General features: G+C 40.1%; 1 protein-coding gene across 5 annotated transcripts in view; it reads right to left on the bottom strand.

The window, feature by feature from the left end:
* The window catches only part of MICU3 (mitochondrial calcium uptake family member 3), a 58,438-nt gene extending 41,831 nt beyond the window's left edge, over positions 1 to 16,607 (bottom strand). For 2 of the 5 annotated variants that reach the window (XM_075500137.1, XM_075500140.1), the window contains exons 1-2: positions 16,270 to 16,605; positions 3,030 to 3,183 (exon numbers count right to left, since the gene is read on the bottom strand). In XM_075500137.1, coding sequence (XP_075356252.1) covers positions 3,030 to 3,183; positions 16,270 to 16,551 — 436 coding nt within the window. In that variant the 5' untranslated portion in view covers positions 16,552 to 16,605. Of the gene's footprint in view, positions 1 to 3,029; positions 3,184 to 16,269 lie in introns of all 5 variants that reach the window. The other 3 variants (XM_075500141.1, XM_075500139.1, XM_075500138.1) reach the window with 3 other exon arrangements.
* Between the last annotated feature and the right edge of the window lie 1,513 nt (positions 16,608 to 18,120).

The following is an 18,120-nucleotide window of genomic DNA, read 5'->3' as shown; positions in this document are numbered from 1 at the left end:
CATGGTTAAACTCACTGAAATTTTAGTTTTACATCTTGGTAAAGGTTAGCACCAAGACTGTCCGCAAATCCCACTCCAACTATGGTGGAGTTATATCAAGCAACATCATAACATGAGCTAACAGATGTTCATATAGTTTTCAGTTTAATTTTTAAATGTCAGTTAAAGTCTTGTCTCAAAACACTAAATAAAACCCAACAAAACAACCTCATTTGCCATACAAATTGATATATGCTTATGCATACCATAAAAAAACTTGCGGAATAAATATATCTAACTTTCCAATCAGCCAATTTCCCAGTCTCATACATTATACATAGATTTTCTTTCTAGACAAGCAAGTGAAGATTTAGATGTATATACATACTTCTTGCAGCTCAGTATTAGGCTAAAATTACTATAGTTATAGCTAAAGGGAACAAAATATTGTTCCCTTAGAGCTAAAGGGAATAAAATATTGTTCCCTCTTCTCTTAATTGGCTTTCTAAATGTATAAACATATAGTCAGATGATAAAAATGTATCAAGCATGACTGTTAAAAATATTGTATTTTCCCAAATGAAAGCCTGCACCATAAAGGCAGCAGCAACAAGTTAATTATAGCATTTATTTTATATCTTTTATAACTGCCTGGAGTAAAAAGTTACATTTTATAAAAGAAAATATACTCTTACCATATTAGTTAGTGTTTAATCAAAAAAGGAAGTGAACACCCTCTTGACTTTTGTAGGGTTTACAAGATTTCCAAAGTAAATCAATCACAATAGACGTATTCACTCCATCACAAATCTCATTCAGGTCTAGTATTATTAGCTTTTCTATAAAGCAGACATGAAGAGCTACTATTATTACTCTTCAAAGGGCATTTTTGCTTTTTGACAAAACTCAAGACCTTTCTAGTCTTCATCCATTAAAACAAAAAAGAGGTGTATGATCTTTTTTTTCCTGCAAAATACAGATGCTCTAGTATGTCAGCCTGAATGGACCCAATTATTTATAACTTGTAACTTATTTACAAAATGATCCCAAACTACAAAATACGATGTTTGGGATGTATTATTTTATTCAGAAAAATACCTTCCTTAAACTTACTACCTTCCATAGAGCAAGACAGAAAATTAAGACTTGCCCAAACAGACAAAGCGGTACTTTGACAAAGCTGCAGTTCAAAGGTTAAAATTAACACAGAGATCAGAAGCTGGAAGTGGTAATACCTGCAGGTCATCTACTTCATCTATTACTTCCTACTTGTCAGCCTTTTGTCCAAATGTCCTAGACAGTATGACTTCCACTATAATGAAGTCATCTGCTTCTACTAAGTTACAGCCTCTTACACTATCCCTTAAAATAATTATCTCAGTCATGAAATCTCTGATATTAGTCTGTAAAACTAAAGGACATCCAGCTTAGTTTTGCTTTCAGTCTCAGTCTCAGAATTGGATGCACAGGAAGGATTTTGATACAAACAAGGTTTGCTACACTGAACTCAGAAGGATGCCTGACGATTCAACTCCAGATCTCTTCTCCTTTGGCATGAGATGAACAGAAAGTCCTTGTGAGCTTCATACTTCTTGGTCTGGTTTGGTTTGGTTTTTAAAATCTGAATACTTGCTGTGAGAGAGGAGGAAGCCTAACTTTCATTAGCATGGAAAGATCTTAATAGCAAACCATACATACAGTGTGGTCAAACCAGTCAAACTGTCATAAAATGGAGTTAAAATGAAATGTTTAACTGATGTCCACTGTATGGCACAAATCCTTCATGACCATACATGGTGAAATCCAATTCCACAGTAACAAAAAAAGGAAGACTTGGAGATCTGGGCAGAGGAAATAGATATAAAGCGCTGATGTGTATTTGTATTAACTTCTGTGATAAGGAATCTGCTTCCTCTCTTTTAACTGCAGAGCAAAAAAAGAGAATGAAGATTTGCTTTCTGGTAAGAGTTTCAAAGCTTTGCAAGTTTTCACCATCTAAGCTCTATCTTCTGTCTTCACTGTTACAATGAGATTATATCTTTATTCAAAAGTTATAGAAGTTTTGATCACTGATGTGCCATGGCTGAATTCTTTCCTCTTGTTTCATTACTGTTAAGAGAACAAAGGGGAAAAATCTAACATCTGCATAGAGCTTTAAGCTCTCCTCTGACTGTTTTAGCTGCTTTTGACTGTTCTCTATACTAGCTTTGTGGTGTAGACTTCAGGAAGAAAGACCTAAGGTGAGTTATTATACATGTCACACCTGAGCAAAGATATTCACTTTCCCCAGAAGTTGTGTGCTGCTACCAATGCACTACAAGCCTGAGGGCCAGGAAATCCAACTAGATCAGAAATGGATCACCTTACTATTTAGTCACTCTTTGATACTTAAAGCAAAAAATTTACAATAAGTGAACTAAAGTTGATAGTTTATTTTTCATTAATTTAATTAACACATAGTGCTAACTCTGGCAACTTTTAAGTGTAGAAAGTGGATCCCCTGGGGGACTGAAACTCTTACTCAAAGCATGTTATTTAGAAAGCCGTGATACGGTTATAAAATCTCTGTAGGGCAAAAAAACCCCAACATAATAGCAGATGACAATTTAAGATGGCAAAAATTGCAAAACAATGTTATCCTAAATTATTTAGAGAACTCGTATCTTGCCTGCCTATTTACACAGAAACTATACGGAGGTGGAGGCAAGAGTTTTACAGCAATACTGGTCTGCTCAGAAAGAAATCATAACTGTAACTGTCTCAATGCAAATGGTACAAATGAACTTCTTGTCTTCTGTACCTGTTGAGCTGTCTGTGACCTCTAAGAAAAGAATGTTTAACTAATGACTAGTATACAGATGTTTACAATCTAGTAACAATCAGGATACTGATTGTATGCACTTGGATACCATTAAAAATAAAATTCTGCAAGATGCAGTACCTTTGTACGACAATCAGAAACAGAAGTAGTAATCAAAAACAAATGGAAAAATAACACACGCCACTGGCATTTTCCCTAGCAATTTTACCAATATAAAACTCCTGCTTACGTTTCGGTTCATCATTTGTGACAGCCTGAATGAAGTCATATGGAGTCATATATAGCTGTCCTTCAAATTCTAAACTGGCAAACCTACGAAACCGTTGCTCCCGAGGAGTTGCATAAAGGTGTAAATCTTCAAGGTCTGATCTGTTTTCTGTAACCTTCAAAGACAGAAGGAAACAATTTTAATGTATGAAAAAAGTTTTGGTTTACATTGCCACTCTCATTCAGCATAAAGAAACTGTAAATGTAAAGGTGATAATGCGTAAAGTCAAATGCATCCAAATATTTTTGTTTGGCGAGAGCTGAAACTACAATCAGGATTTCACTGCTATCATTTTCAGTCTTCCACAATTTTAGCAATAAATCTTTATGCATTGAAATTGTTGACACTACCCAAGCTCAGAAAAAAAAAGGAAAAAAAAAAAAAAGAGAACTTAGGGTCTTGAACTATAGAAAAAGGAGCAACTTAAACTCAAGGAAGTCCATGTAACTTCAGCAGTCAGACTTTAAACAACTCTGCTAAAATTATTTCAGTTGTCTGACATTTCCAGAAGAGAATGAACTAACACTTTTTTTTGGTATTGCTTCTTAGTGTGGAACGCAGCTGTTGACAATAGGCAAGAGACCTCCATAATACACTCCAGTGTAAATCTTCTACAGATACTGCTATATCAAGTATCCAATGCAATTAAAGCTACCATACTTGGGGGAACAGAAAAAGAGAAGAGCATAATTATTCCTCCAGAGTTACAGAAGTACTATATGGCATTAAGTTCACACCTCATGAGAGTTTATAGATGTCAGGAGTTTCTGGTATATTTACCATCCAGCTGATTTACACATAAACTTAGTAGTACGAAACTGTAAGTGTTCTAAATTACTACATCTTTGTGTTACACTGTCAAACCTTTTAACAGAAAATATGCCAGCGCTATCTAAAAACTTTTTTTAGCCCATAATGAGGCAAGCTTCTCTGTGGAATCACTATCTTGAAGAAAATGTAAGTATCGAACTTTTTATGAGAGATGAAAAAAACAAACCCAAACTGTTTCATAAAAGGAAGAGCAACAATATAGCTAACTTCTCCCAGTATGTTTGAATAGGAATGCAGCATCTTATCAATGAAATATCCCAAGCTGCCATTGTTCTCACTGTTCTTGTCATTTCATACAGTATCCCTAAAATTTTTCAGGTGTCAAACTAAGGAAAGGCAACAAGTAGCACCTGTCTTAACTAATGTCTATGTTTTCTTTTAACAACTAAGAAAACAGCCAAATAAATTTTGTTTTCAGAGAAAAACACATCTAAACACAAAGAGAAGTTGGGAGATGTCTGCAGTTGCTGTCCACTAAGAGATAACAGTCCTCAACTACAAATGGAAATTGGTTTTCCAAAACCTTTCTAAGAATAGGTTTCAGATTTCAGCAATTAGAAGGAAAGGCACATTTATATTGGCCAGTCAAAAATCTGGGCTCACTTTCCTTCTGCTTTCCAAACAACGTCCCTAAAAACTAAAACATTAGTAAGACTACTGCAGTGAAACAAAATTTTATGGCCTCAGTTGCAACTAAGAGATTAAATTATGTTTGTGTAATAGACACATCAAAAATGAATGTGTCTAGAAGAGGTCAAACACTTTCTATTTTGAAAAAAAAACAAACCAAAAAATCACATGTATAATCACAATGTAACAGAAGACTCACAATTTCTTGATTTTATATATGGGAATCTTAGTACTTCAGTACTTTATCTAGGACATTTTAACCAGCCTTCTAGAAGGAAAAAAGGCTACTGACTGCGTAGTTCTCTTTCTGGACTGTCCCTAGTCTTTTTGAAATTATTGCTTCTAGTGTGTGTGTGTACATGTGAAAATGTTTCATTTCAATGGAATAAACTGCCATAGAAACTAACAGAAATGCTTACATAGCAATTTAATTTTTCAGTAGACTGCTCTACATACAAATATTCTGCACTTCTGCCTGAGAAGCAGCTTTAAACGTGGTCTTTGTGTTTTTTATCATTTTCAAATGATTACCAAATTAAATATGGGGAGAAAAAAATAAAGCCTAACAGCCAGGCCTACAAACTCACCTCAGAATGAAGAAAAAACCTGAATTCTCTTCTGACATACCCACACGCAAGCCAAAATTTTTCTGTCCTATCTCACTGTTTGAATATTATGGTCTTACTGATCCTTCAGCAGTCCAGTGGCATTCAAGCTATGCCTTCATGTGGGATTTACATTACTCAATTGTTTGGGTAGAGCTTGTAGCAACATAACTGATTATCCCTGTATTCGAAGTTTAATAATCTATCTTATTTTTGATGCACATGTTATTTTATCACTATTACAAACATGCTTTTGAATACATGCAGGTTGTAAGCATGAATAATAAAGCAATGTTTCTGCAAAGTCAGTTTTCAGAAAAGAAACTGCTTCAAAGCCATATTATACATGCATTATGTATAATTGATTGTAATCAGTCATAATCAATCATACATACTCAGGAGAATCTGTAGATAATGTATCACTCAAGAAATATCATTTTAGTTTTGATCACTCTTAGTATTTGGAGAGCATGTTGAGATCTTTGCTCTCTCAAGAAATTCACACTATCTCAGGTACTACTGCTTAATATTTTTCTTGAGACACCTAGAAAAGCATTTTCTAAATTCTCAGACACATATTTCAACATTATCTTAAGTACTCCATGCTACTGTAAGTATAAAATAACATACTGCAAACATGGAATTTTCAAGACACGCTTAAACTTAAGTCATGCCAGTACCTGGGTCTGCAAAACCTTAATTTCTGCTTCATTTTAGCCAATCTACAGTTTCCCTCTGACTATATAGCAATGCCAGTATTTCACGCTCGGCTCAAAGTCATTGTAACCTGATATGAATACAGCCTGCCACCAAAAAGAGCAGTACCTCCCTAAAGGCTCAATACCCTGCATGCCCTTGCTCTGGCACTTTGTGTTCATTTTTCCAAGTGTCAAACTGGATAAGGGAACTGATCTGACTGAGAACTTTTTGGTTTGGTGGTGTTATTTTTTAGCCAGATAAATGCCTGGACCTACCCCACAAGAAGAGTTATTTGTTTCAAAACAGGTCACAGGAACTTGCAGCTTATGGAAAAGTAAATACTACCTGTTCCAGCAGCAAGCTCCACCTACTTCAAGTTAAAGTGATGGGAAAATGGCAGGCTTAAGCATACTTTTATTCCAAGGAATCAAAATACCACTTTATTTTGAACTTTGTGGTTTTATCGAAAGAATCAAAACAAATTGTTTCTGCTATTGATCCAACATGAATTAAAACAAATGTATACAGGGCTTAACGTGTATTAGATCACTGGTCCATACACTAAATGTCCAAATAAAAGCAAAGTTTGGCTGCAGAAGACTCCAGGCACACACCTTAGCAAACTGACAAATAAAACCATCTTTGGGAATAATAATTTTTTTTTGTCCAAATTTCTTGTTCAGAGCTTTCTTTCTTCTATTACTGCTTATCAATTTATGTAATTAGAGCTTTCCTTCTTCTATTACTGCTTATCAACTTATGTAACATACAGCAACTTTAAGTCCCTTGCATAAAAGCTGTAATTATTAGAAATTAATCAATATGCTAATTAAAAGCTAAGCCATTCTAAAGTATGATCTCAATTCGCACCTCTTCAGGCATTCATTTAAGAAATTCGTCTCAACACCTAACTCTGAAACGTCTCCTGTTTTCCCCAACATCAGCAGATCATAATCCAGTGAGGCAAGTATGAGAATCTTAGTGACACCGATTGCTCTCAATTGATTTATTTCATATTTACGCCCAGGTTAGGCAATCTTATTGTAGCAGTATTAGTATCAAATCCAATGCACACATGAACAAGACACAGAAAGTAGATGTTGAATACCTCAGGGAAGGTACTGTTGGTGAAGGATTCAATTGAACAGGATTCAATAAGATTCCAATTTCTATTTGAAGTTTCAAGAGCTTATCCAGACTAAATCTCTCTGTAATTATCAACAATCTTCAAAAACTTTCATGAAAGTACATCTCTTTGACAAACAAAAGAGGGGAGATTTTTTTTATGCTTCTGTTTACTAATCCTCTTGGCAATCCTGCCTACTAATTACTATGATCTTGTATCACGTTATGGTTCTCTGCCTTTTAAAAACTGGACACGGCCATTTCCTTCAAGCAGAATGTCACGAATCTCCCAAAAGCAGTATTACCTTAATTTCAGGCATAGCAGCTTAGCTCTGGTTTACCTGCACAGGTACACCGACCTACTTTGTTATTAGAACTTTTAGGGGGGAAAAAAGCCCCACAGCTGAAACCAAGAATCTAGCTGGTAGCCAGAATTTCTATCCTTCCAATTTCACAACTCATGAAGTAAATAAAAAGAGGCAAGACTGAAGCTCATCAGCACTCATGAAAAATGTACTATCTTCTCCCTATTCTACAAAAAATCTAACCATTAATAGTTGTAATCAAACAGCTCATGGTTATCATCCTTCTGCCCTTCCTCCCTCAAAGTCTGCTACCTTGTTGTTCCGTATTTCACCTCCCACCCCCTGTTCTCCTGTGCCATACCCTTGCAGAAGGACTGCAGAGGGAACACAGCACCTTTTTGGGGTGCTGCTATGCACGGTCTCGGCTTCCATCTGCCCTCTGCAAAACCAAGAACAGAGACTGTGTGGCTCTTCTAAGCTCAGTTTAAATCTGCTGAGGAGAAAAAAATGATCTTGGCCTATTTTCTTGCTGTTCCCTAATACAGAAACGTACATACACATACCTAATTCTCACACAGAGGAGACATTTCAAAGCACTTTCTAAAACGGATTAAATGGATTCAGCACTTATATGCAAACCACCACCAGGCAAAGGAAACAGAGGGAAACATTTCCCGTAAGAAAGTCCATTTTAATATCAGCTTATCAAAACAAGGTAAGTAAAAATTAAATTGAAGACCAAATAGTAATTTTTCAGGGTACTTCTCTGAATGGAGAGTATCACTCTTCAATTACGTGTGCTTCCATTGTAAATCTATGCTACGAATGTATTACAGACAGCCTAAAATATCTGGAAAAGGCCTCAAAAGTTTCAAATTCCTTATGCAAATGAAAATATGATTATAATAAAAATAACTCTCTCACTAACTTATTTCAAGGACTTAATAATTCCTAAAAACTATTTTCTAGAAGTACTGCATTTAGAGAGGGCTATCTAAAGCTACAGTAACACCACCACATGTCTCACAGAGTAGTAGTCCTTTAAATGAAGGTCTTTGTTATGGACACTCAACATTTTAAAGTCAACCAACTTTGAAAGCATTCCTTGCAGAACCTCTTTTAGGGTCATACCCCTCTGTATTTTCTCCCTCTATTCACAACAAAAACTTAAGTGAAGAAAATCTAGGCTTTCTATCAAGCAAAATTAGTGTCCAAAACCCATTCCCATTTTGGGTTCATCTTTCATGTACTGTGTCTCTTGATGGAGACAAGTCAAAATGCCCTGAAAGTCTGGTGCTCTCACCACAGGTTTCCATGTATCACTTGAAATTCCTTGAAGCATGGACTAATCTCAATTTCTGGTTCCATGTTTGTCTTACTGACTCTCTTACCTCAGAGATACGGTCTGTCTGAATTTGGTGTAACATGAATTAACGTGGATGGCCTTCCAGTGAAATCCATGCAGTAACTCTACATTGCCGCAAGATGACTTAACACAGGACATGAGCTCACAGAGTAACATTAAAATAAGTAAAATTTTGCAGTAGTTATGACCCCAAAGTATCTGAAAATATGCGTGAATGGTAATGATATGGCTCAAGTTCAGTGCAAATAAAGTGCAGAAGATAAAACATGACATCATTACCCTTTCTCTTAAAAAGCACAAAAGAAATGTTCTTTGCCAAGTGTTAAGTCTCCTATTACATTAAGTCAGTAATTCAGACGTTTTATTCTGTGGCAAAAGAACTAGTTTTCCCATAGAGACAAGCTTAGATGCCAGATACAGGATTTTTCACTTGAAAATTAGAAAAACTGATGCCTACAAGCTCATAAAGCTCTGCAGAAGTAATCCACAAGAATCCATTATCAAAACCCAGAACAATACTCTAACTCCCAGATTCTGAGAATGTCTACAAATAATGCAAAATATTTTACAAAACAAATAGGTAAAAATATACATGCTGTGTGTGCATGCATATGAGGCAAAAAGCTCCAACAGTATCACAGAAAACCCCACAACTTTGCTGTGCTCCAAGTCAAATCAGTGTTCTCTTGCTTTTTCCAATTGAGATAAAGGTGAGACTATTTTAGCTTAAGAAGCCAACATTTGCTACTAAAAGTACCTTTTGCTTGCAGTCAAAAATATGTTATGTTACGGTAGTTTAATCTTTAACTAATTTATTTCAAGTGAGTGAGTTTCTTTGAATTTTTGCTTGCAAAGTAATCTGTCTTCCATCAATGAGAATCTGTGCAAATTATTAAAATAAAAAGGTTTTCAAAGCAATGCTGTTCTTTACTTCCTTCGTTTATATTTGACTTCAGGCTTATTTAATATGCTCCCATGTAGATAAAAGTAGCACAATTTTGTTTTCATGCTGGGTGGCCAAAAGGTTAAACGTCAAGTTCCCAGTGTGGGAAAATCCCAAAGTAGACAAAACTGTTTTGATGCTTACTGAAGTTATATTCCTAGCAGACTACTTGGATGTAGTACAGCCAACAATTCTGTTAGTTGATCCTGCTTCACTGAGATAAGGACATTATTATATTAAAATATTTACAAGCATAGGAAGCTGGAATGTGTTTAAAATGCTGTAAAAAGGACCCTGTTCAAATACAATTCTGTTACAGGAAATCCTTAAGGTAACAATGTTTACCTGTAAGCACAGCTACTCCAGAAATCCTCCAAAGTAAGTATTATGCTAAAATATTCTCCAACAGTCCTTCTTACATTAGTTTCACATGGAAGTTACTTAACCTCTAGCAGTTCTTCAAGAAGGTTGTCAGTGTGTATATCCTGCTATACATGTGCATACGCTTCACTGCAGGAAAGACTAAAATATATTAGTAGCTGGATCTGTCTGTCCCAAACATGTATCATCCTTTTTTAACATCTTGAGGAACACAGAATTAATGCTGAGAGGTAAACCTTCCTTTTCCTTCAGCATGGCTCTCAGTATAGCTGGCTGGCAAGCAGTATCCTTCTCAGGACGATGACAGTGAGGAGCTTCAGATGTCATCAGCCAAAGAGCAAACCATCTTCCTACATTTGGCAATTGACCTATGACGTGAAATGCACAATGCTGATGAAAAAAGGTTAGCTACAAGTGGTTCCTGTAAAAATGATGCTTTACACATCTCTTGGAACAGCATCCTCTGTGAGCAGGCAGGAGAGTCTCCTCCCTAGGGGAGTTTGCCTTACTTTTTGGAGTTAAAGTCTTGCTCTTCATTTCACAGAGACGGAAATACATTATGTAATCCACTTAGAAATGTGCTGCTACAAATAAATTTCACCTTTTGAGTATTTTCACAAAGAGAGAGTTTGACAGTACTGCTGAGGTACCAGGGAAAAAAACTCTGGAAACATCCAAAGTATGCAGCTTCCTTCTCCTGGAAATGAGTTTGCCTTCAAGAAATGTGATAAAGTACATATTCTGTGTCTGTCTCTCCCTGCCCCCCTTTTAATTCCTGAACCACCTCTGAAGGAAGTGATTCTCAGAGGATATTTCGTAAAAATAAATAGAGACCTGGAGTTCACTACCTTTACACAATGACAACATGATTATAGAAAAGATGTCTTTGGAATGCAAAGAGGCATCATTGGTATTTGCAAGACCATTTTAATAAGCTTTACAAATGACACTGGAATTTTGGAAGTAAGGAACATGGAAGCAAGGAACTAGAAGACAAATATTAATTCCTCTGAGGAATTCTGATACTGGATTATGTTTTTCTAAAATTGTTAAATTTCTCTGAAAAAACATGACGCACAGTTGCTCCAACAAGGTAAATACTTCACAAGCAGTATGTTGGATCAGGGCTCTTCTTGGGTCAATACTGTTCTCAGTTGTCAGTACAGAGAATCTGTATCAGAATAACAGTTCTTTCAAAGAGTTTCCTGCTCTGCATAAGCATCTCCTAGACTTTAAAGGAGCTGTCTGTTAGTAGAGCTCTCCCAGTCTTCACCAAAACCTTCAGACACAAAACCCACAGCTCTGAGTGCAGACTTTTACTTTGGTTCTGAAATGTTATGTGGCAGCAACCCTAGAATTAAAACTGTTGCTTTATTACAGTGTCCAAGATTTTACTCCAGATAATCACATATAAACCCCTAGTCCCCAGGACTGGAATTATTCTCAGAAAGCATCTGGAAAAAGGGAATCCTGTAGGGAGCTTAGCTTCATGCTAATTCTGTAACAAATCTTACTCTCTACCAGAACACCTCCAATGATATACTTGGTCAAGCAAGTATTTTTTTGTACTGACCACATTAGATTTGTCTGTTCAAAAAGTTTGCCAAACCACTGACCCCATGTTGGTGACACATAGCATAGCTTACTTGACTTCTAGCAATACCTGTACACAAATTCACAAATCTGTTGCTCATCAGGTTTCATACTGTAAGAGTTTCACAGAACAGGGAGAAAGATCTGTAGACCATTCTGACACTGTTTCTCTGCGAGACTCAAACATAGTTTTTTTCAGTTACTCTCAAATGATGTACCTCATTTCTGAACTGGCCAAGAATGGGCAAGTGTCCCATCAACATCCGTGTAATCATCGGTGTTAGTCCTGGAATCTAAAAGCCCTTTTAAAATTTATTGGTTCCATAACTACTAGAGCACCAGTAAATACTACATGACAGCAGTAGGACAAAGCAACTAATTATCAAGGTATATATGATAACCTTATATTCTTAAATATTCCATCACTACTGCCAAGCATTATTTGGACTCACTGATAGAATCTGAAGAAAAGTAACCTGTAGGGATACTAACTGGGCCCAGCACAACTCTCAAGATACTTTCACAGGCCATATGAACATTATCTGAAAGCAGGTGACCTGCAAGAAGAAAGTTGTTCTTCAAAAGTCAAGACATCAATTAGGTTACCCCCCGCTTTGTAGTATTTAGGGGGATCAGAAACCTATTCTGCTGTCTGCTGGAGCTGCCTAGATGAAACAAGAAGGCCATTCCACTTACTACACTTTTACAAAAATTCATCTCAAGAAATAAGAAAGACATGGGAATTCAAGACTAGATATGTGTACTGGTTTTGGCTGGGGTAGTTAACTTTCTTCACAGTAGCTGGTATGGCTCTGTTTTGGATTTGCGACCAAAACAGTGTTGATAAAACAGGGATGTTTCAGCTATTGCTGAGCAGTGCTTGCACAGAGTCAAGGCTTGTTCCGCTTCTCACATTGTCCCACCAGCGAGTAGGCTGGGGGTGCATAAGAAGTTGAGAGGAGACACAGCTGGGAGAGCTGACTCCAGCTGACCAAAAGGATATCCCATAACATATGATACGGTGCTCAGCATTAAAAGCTTTGGAGAAGAAGGAGGAAGGGGGCCATTCAGAGTTTAGGTGTTTGTCTTCCAAAGTCACCGTTATGCGTAATGGAGCCTTGCTTTCCTTTACGCATGGAGATGGCTGAACACCTGCCTGCCGATGGGAAGGAGCGAATTAATTCCTTGTTTTGCTTTGCTTGCACACACAGCTTTTGCTTTACCTATCAAACTGTCTTTATCTCAACGCACGAGTTTTCTCACTGTTACCCCTCCAATTCTCTCCCCCATCCCACTGCAGAGGGGTGAGCGAGCGGCTGTGTGGGGCTGTGTAGTGGCTGCCAGCCAGGGTTAAACCCCAATAATATGGATGAGAGCGCCATAGCTGTCTTGAATACTCTTGAACACTTTGAATATCTGAATACTTTACATTGTGATACTGTTTTCATTTATAAACCTACTATGCATTAACCATTAAAAATGAAATTATCCATCGTCAATTAATGTTTCAGAATGGATTTTTTTGAATGGAACCAAAAACTATGGGAGGAGATAGGTTTTGTTTTGCCCACATTAGAACATTTTTATTTTTTTTAAGAATCTCCAGCAATTCCACGTTTTAAAGGAAAGGATTTCAGGTTTTGCAAGGGGTGGTCACTTTAGTGTCAACGCTGGGTTTTTTTAGTGGTTGTTCTCTTAAGAAGTAAATATGCAATATATGTATGAGCCTATGCAAACCCTCACCCAAAAATACTCATTTTGTTAGCTAAGTCCCCCAAAATGTCAACCTGCTATATGGTCATTCCAGGTCAGAGCCCCAGGGTTCACACAAGAAATATTCAGTGTAACTGCTTCTACCAGCTGCTGTAGACCTCCATGGCAAGCCATTGAGAACAGAGACACCACCTGCTTCTTGCTTCCAATGGTCCAAGTAAAAAGCACCTGGGGAAAGCATTCTGCTGGAGGAAAGATTAGGAAGAAGCATGCAAATGGAAATATTAGGGTGAAGTAGAAAAGTTTGGGTTGGATGGAAGGGCAAAAAAAAGATGATGGTGGATAATTTGCCTTGGTGGAATCAAAAGCAGACTGAGACTGGAAATGAAATGGGGAGCTAGGGAAATAGGAAAGAGGTGGGGGGAGGACAAACCTAGAAAGCCCCAGAAAAGGACATCAGACTTTGTGCATCAGGAATAAAGGAGAAATGTCTTTGACTCCTCCTTAACCTTCCAAAAGCAGCTGGAAAGGATTTCAAGATACCTGAGTCTCATCATTCTTTGTTGGCAAGTACCTGATATAATCGTAAAAACCTCCTAGCAAAATGTGCATGACATTTCCACCAAACTCATCTATACAGAAACTGCAGGTTCTCATTCTCCAGCCATTACTCCAAACACACTCTGCAGTAGATCCAAGACCTCCAACCTTGATCCTAATAACACTGACACTAATATAACTTTTCATGACAGAATTTTCTACTTCAAACGTTATTATGGTTTTTAAACTGTTAAACACTATTAAGGTTGTTAAGTCCAGCACTTAAAATTAGGAAATAAAAAAGTTATTGTCACTCAGACAACATGAATTCAGCCTTCTAGTAAAGGACGTTACAATACAATACCATTGCACAATACCACGAATACCATTCGATGCAATTTGTACACAGTATTTGCATCCTTTTTTTCCCCTGGAAGACACATCTGGAGGTGTTTTAGAAATCTGTAATGGAAAAGTTGGTGCTCATCACAGGTCTAGAGGGCAATCACAGATGGAGTACAGATTGTAGATGGAGCTCATGGTCAAACTACTTCTGGTAGTTCACCAGCTTGATCTGGCCTCAAACTGGGGTCTTTCCCCAAAGACCACACAAGCCTTCTGCAGCATGACAGTCAGTAATAAAAAAAGCACAGCAACCCACTACCTTGGACCAAAAATTCCACAGTTATTTGAGCCTCATTTTGGGGGGTTTGAATTAAAAGGATGTTTTTTCAAGAATGATGAGTGCTCAGATCTGCAATGTGAAATCAATGAGACCACTTGTTCAAAAATAAAAAATTGCAACATAAAGCTAAGTATTCTGAGATGTCAGTCTGTGCATTTAGTCTGGCCATACAAACTGGGTGGACATATTTCAACTTCATCTTTCAAATTTTCTGCTATCCAAATGGAAAACAGAATTAATTAGAGCCTCTTTCCACATAGGAGCATAAAACCAAGCATATTAATTTTTTTCTTTCCCTCCCCCCCCTCCCCCCAGGTATTTCTCTTTGAAAAATAGTCTATGTATACATAGAAGATACATTTTATGCTTCTTTTTATTTTACACTGATTCAAATATAACCTTAAGTCTGACTTTGCAACCTCAACGCTTTTATAGTGATGTGTGTGAAAATTCATAATTATACATCACACTAAATTTATTTACTTTTCAAGGGTGCAGCAGCAGTATTTCCCTCGAAAGAAGACTGACAATTAAGACTGGATAAGTAGAACAATGTAAAGTTCTGTCAAATCAAAACAGTATGAAAGGCTGAAAGAGTTTGTCTTTGGTCCTCTGTGCCACAGTAACACACTCAAGACAACAAGTACATGAATAATCAAAAATACCTGGCTCAACTTCCCTTCATAAAGGATGCTGCCAACAGAATCTGCCTTTCAGCTAACAACTCAGGGCAAAAGGGCTAACAACATCCATACTTAAGCCCAAGGCCTCCATTGCAAAAATGCAGATCCTCTTCCCAAACATATTGTAAGATAAACTTGATCCACAGAAAGCAGGCCGTTTGCACCACTGATTTCCAGTCTTAGCAGATACCACACTGACAAACCACCTAATCACAGCCGTTTACATTTTCAGAAATACCTAATTTTTTAACGAAAAACCCCCTATCATTGCCATATGTTACGTTTGGCATTGTGCAAGAGTTTCTCCCTATCACAGGAAACTTCATTTTCCAGGTTCACGTTAGCTGTTTCTTGTCACCCATGGTTAGTCAACCAATGTTTTTGTGGCATTAGTCCAAGCATTACTTATTTGCACAACATTACTGAAGCATTACTTATTTGCACCAAGCACTATGCTATCACTTCTTAAGACGCTCTGCATGAACCTTTCACCCCACAGAAAATTTTATATTAAAAAGATAACCGTCCTAAATATAAAGAAGATGAGCAGAGGTTTTGCACTATCAGTAGCGGTTCGGTGTGCAAAATAGTATTTTCTGTTATAGAAAAATTTCATTAGGACAGCTCCAGAGACGAAAAGCAGAGTAGGATGCACACGGTTTGCATTTTGAGGCGCAGCGGAGGCGTGCCAACGCCCGCTGCCTACCACGACGCTTCAGTGACAGCTCTTCTCTCCTGATGGAGGACGGGTGACAAGCTCCTGCTTCTGCCCTCGTCTCCCGGGGGACCTGCCCGCGCAGGCTGCCTCGCCTCCCAGCCCAGGGGCCGGCTCCATGCGGGGTCACCTCTGCGCGACAGCCCGGGGAGCGGCTCCGCCGCCGCCAGCCGCCGCCTCGCAGAGACGTTTCCACAGCGAAAGGGCGGGGAACGACGTTCCTCCATCCGCGCCGGCTCCGGCCCGCTCCCCAGGCAGCTGACAGCGCCCGGCTGGCCCCCGGCACGCCGAGCCGCCCCGCCGAGCGCGGCACGGGAGAGGCCGCGGCGAGGAGGCGAGAGGCCGCCGGGCCGTTAGGCGGGAGGGGCGCGGCGCGCACACACCTACCGTCTCCTTGGCAGCGGCCGCCACGGGGATGGGGAGCAGCGCCCGGGCCCCGCCCGGCTCGGCGGCTGCCGGCTCCCGGGGGGGCTCCTGCCGCCGCTCGGATAGCCGGTACCCCACGTACCCGGCGAGAGCCCCCCCCGCCGCCCAGCCCAGCTCCCGCCGCCACCGCCTCAGCCCCGCCGCCCCGGCCCCGCCGCCGGCCCACAGCCGCCGCGCCGGCTGCGCGCCGGGCGCGGGGCCCAAGCGGCGGCGCCACCGCAGGAGGGTGCGCAGGGCGGCCATGGCCGCCGCTCCGCCCCAGCGACAGGCGGACGCAGCCCCCGGGGGTGCCGGCAGAAGCCTCGCGAGAAGCGAGGAAGGGGTGGGGAAGCGAGAGGCCCCCTCCAGTCCCCGCCCCGCCGCGACCGCCGGCCTGCCCGCGGCTGTGCAGCGGGCCAGCGGCCTCCCCCCCCTCCCTCGCAGCCCACCGGCGAGGCGGGAGGCACCGGCTGCCGCCGTGGATGCGGCAGCCGGTGCCCCCGCAGGGGTGTCCGTGGGGCGCGCCCGGCTCTCGGGAGAGGCAGCAGCAGGCAGCGGGACGTTCTCTGCCTGCGGCGGGCTGCAGCCAAGTTAGCGGAGATGCGAGGTGGATGGTCCAAATGTGGTCTAACGGGCCACGGACCTGAACGCGGGCAGTTTAAGGCAAAGAGCCTAGGGAGGGTGATGCGTGGAAACTGCCGTGACTGGGGACACAGCTTGTGCGTGGGCCTCGCTGCAGTTTGGCATGCAGAGCGTGTGCCCTGTATGCTCGGTAACGTGCTCCAGAGCCTAACCCTGTGTTTTGTAGCCTTGCTCCCAAGGGAGTGTGTCCATACCCCCAGCAGTATGTCTTTGCAGAAACCTGGAAGCCCTACGTCAGGGGAAAGAAGAGCTTCCAACCATACTTTGTTTGCCTCGTAACCCTGAGGCTGGAGGCGGCTGCAGCATCAAGATTATTCACTGGTTTACTGCCAAGGCTTTATTAAAAGCATCCAGTGATCCTAGGTACCCTTATTAGAATGAAGATTGCTGCAACTGCATCCGTCCTGTAAAACCTAGTTATGTCCCAGCCCGTTTCCAAAGCCTTGAAAACTCTTGGTGCATACCCAATACACAGCTGAAACTAAAAGCATGAGGATTGTTTCAGATAAACTGAAATTAAACAGCATTGCTTGTGATACTAACATTTGGCATATTAAATCTTTGATTTTAAAATGTATTGAAAGCTGACAAATAGTCTGGCAGACTATTCCATAATTGTTGGAACTGTGTGGTAAAGTGTCCTTAGGTGGCACTTAGTCCCCCAAGGAACAGTTTTTAGAAATAAAATGTGAAACAGGGAGCTAAGCAACTTACCAACAGAGGGTAATGCTGTCCTTTACCATTCTTAGACTGATCTAGATAACGTTCCTTCTGTTTGGTTGCTTACTGCATTGGGACCCAATTTAAATACTTAATTCCCTAAATACCAGTCAGCTGAAAACTTCTGCCTTCCCCAGGTCCATCTGACTTCTCCCTCCAATACCTCTCTCTGCACCTCAGGTTCTCAGAAAAGAGGGATTCTCCTGACCCCTATTTCAAGCATATTGGCTGTTCCTTTCATTTCAAAGTGACCCCAGACTATGGTATCTCCTGCCCTTTTATACTCTTGTGTTATGAGGCCTTCTCATCAGGAAACCACAGACACCTGCCATGTCAACAGCCTCTCCTCTGATAAATATTCTTGGCTGCAGGTAGCCTCCTTGGCATAACCAAGCACTAGTTAAAGACCACTTGTTAAAGATGAGCATGTTCTTTTGTCCCTACCTGGTGCTGATGGGCGATAGGCCTTGT

The sequence above is a fragment of the Mycteria americana genome, chromosome 4 (assembly GCF_035582795.1).
Source record: "Mycteria americana isolate JAX WOST 10 ecotype Jacksonville Zoo and Gardens chromosome 4, USCA_MyAme_1.0, whole genome shotgun sequence".
Lineage (NCBI taxonomy): Eukaryota > Metazoa > Chordata > Aves > Ciconiiformes > Ciconiidae > Mycteria > Mycteria americana.
This window is presented reverse-complemented; position numbering and strand designations above follow the sequence as displayed.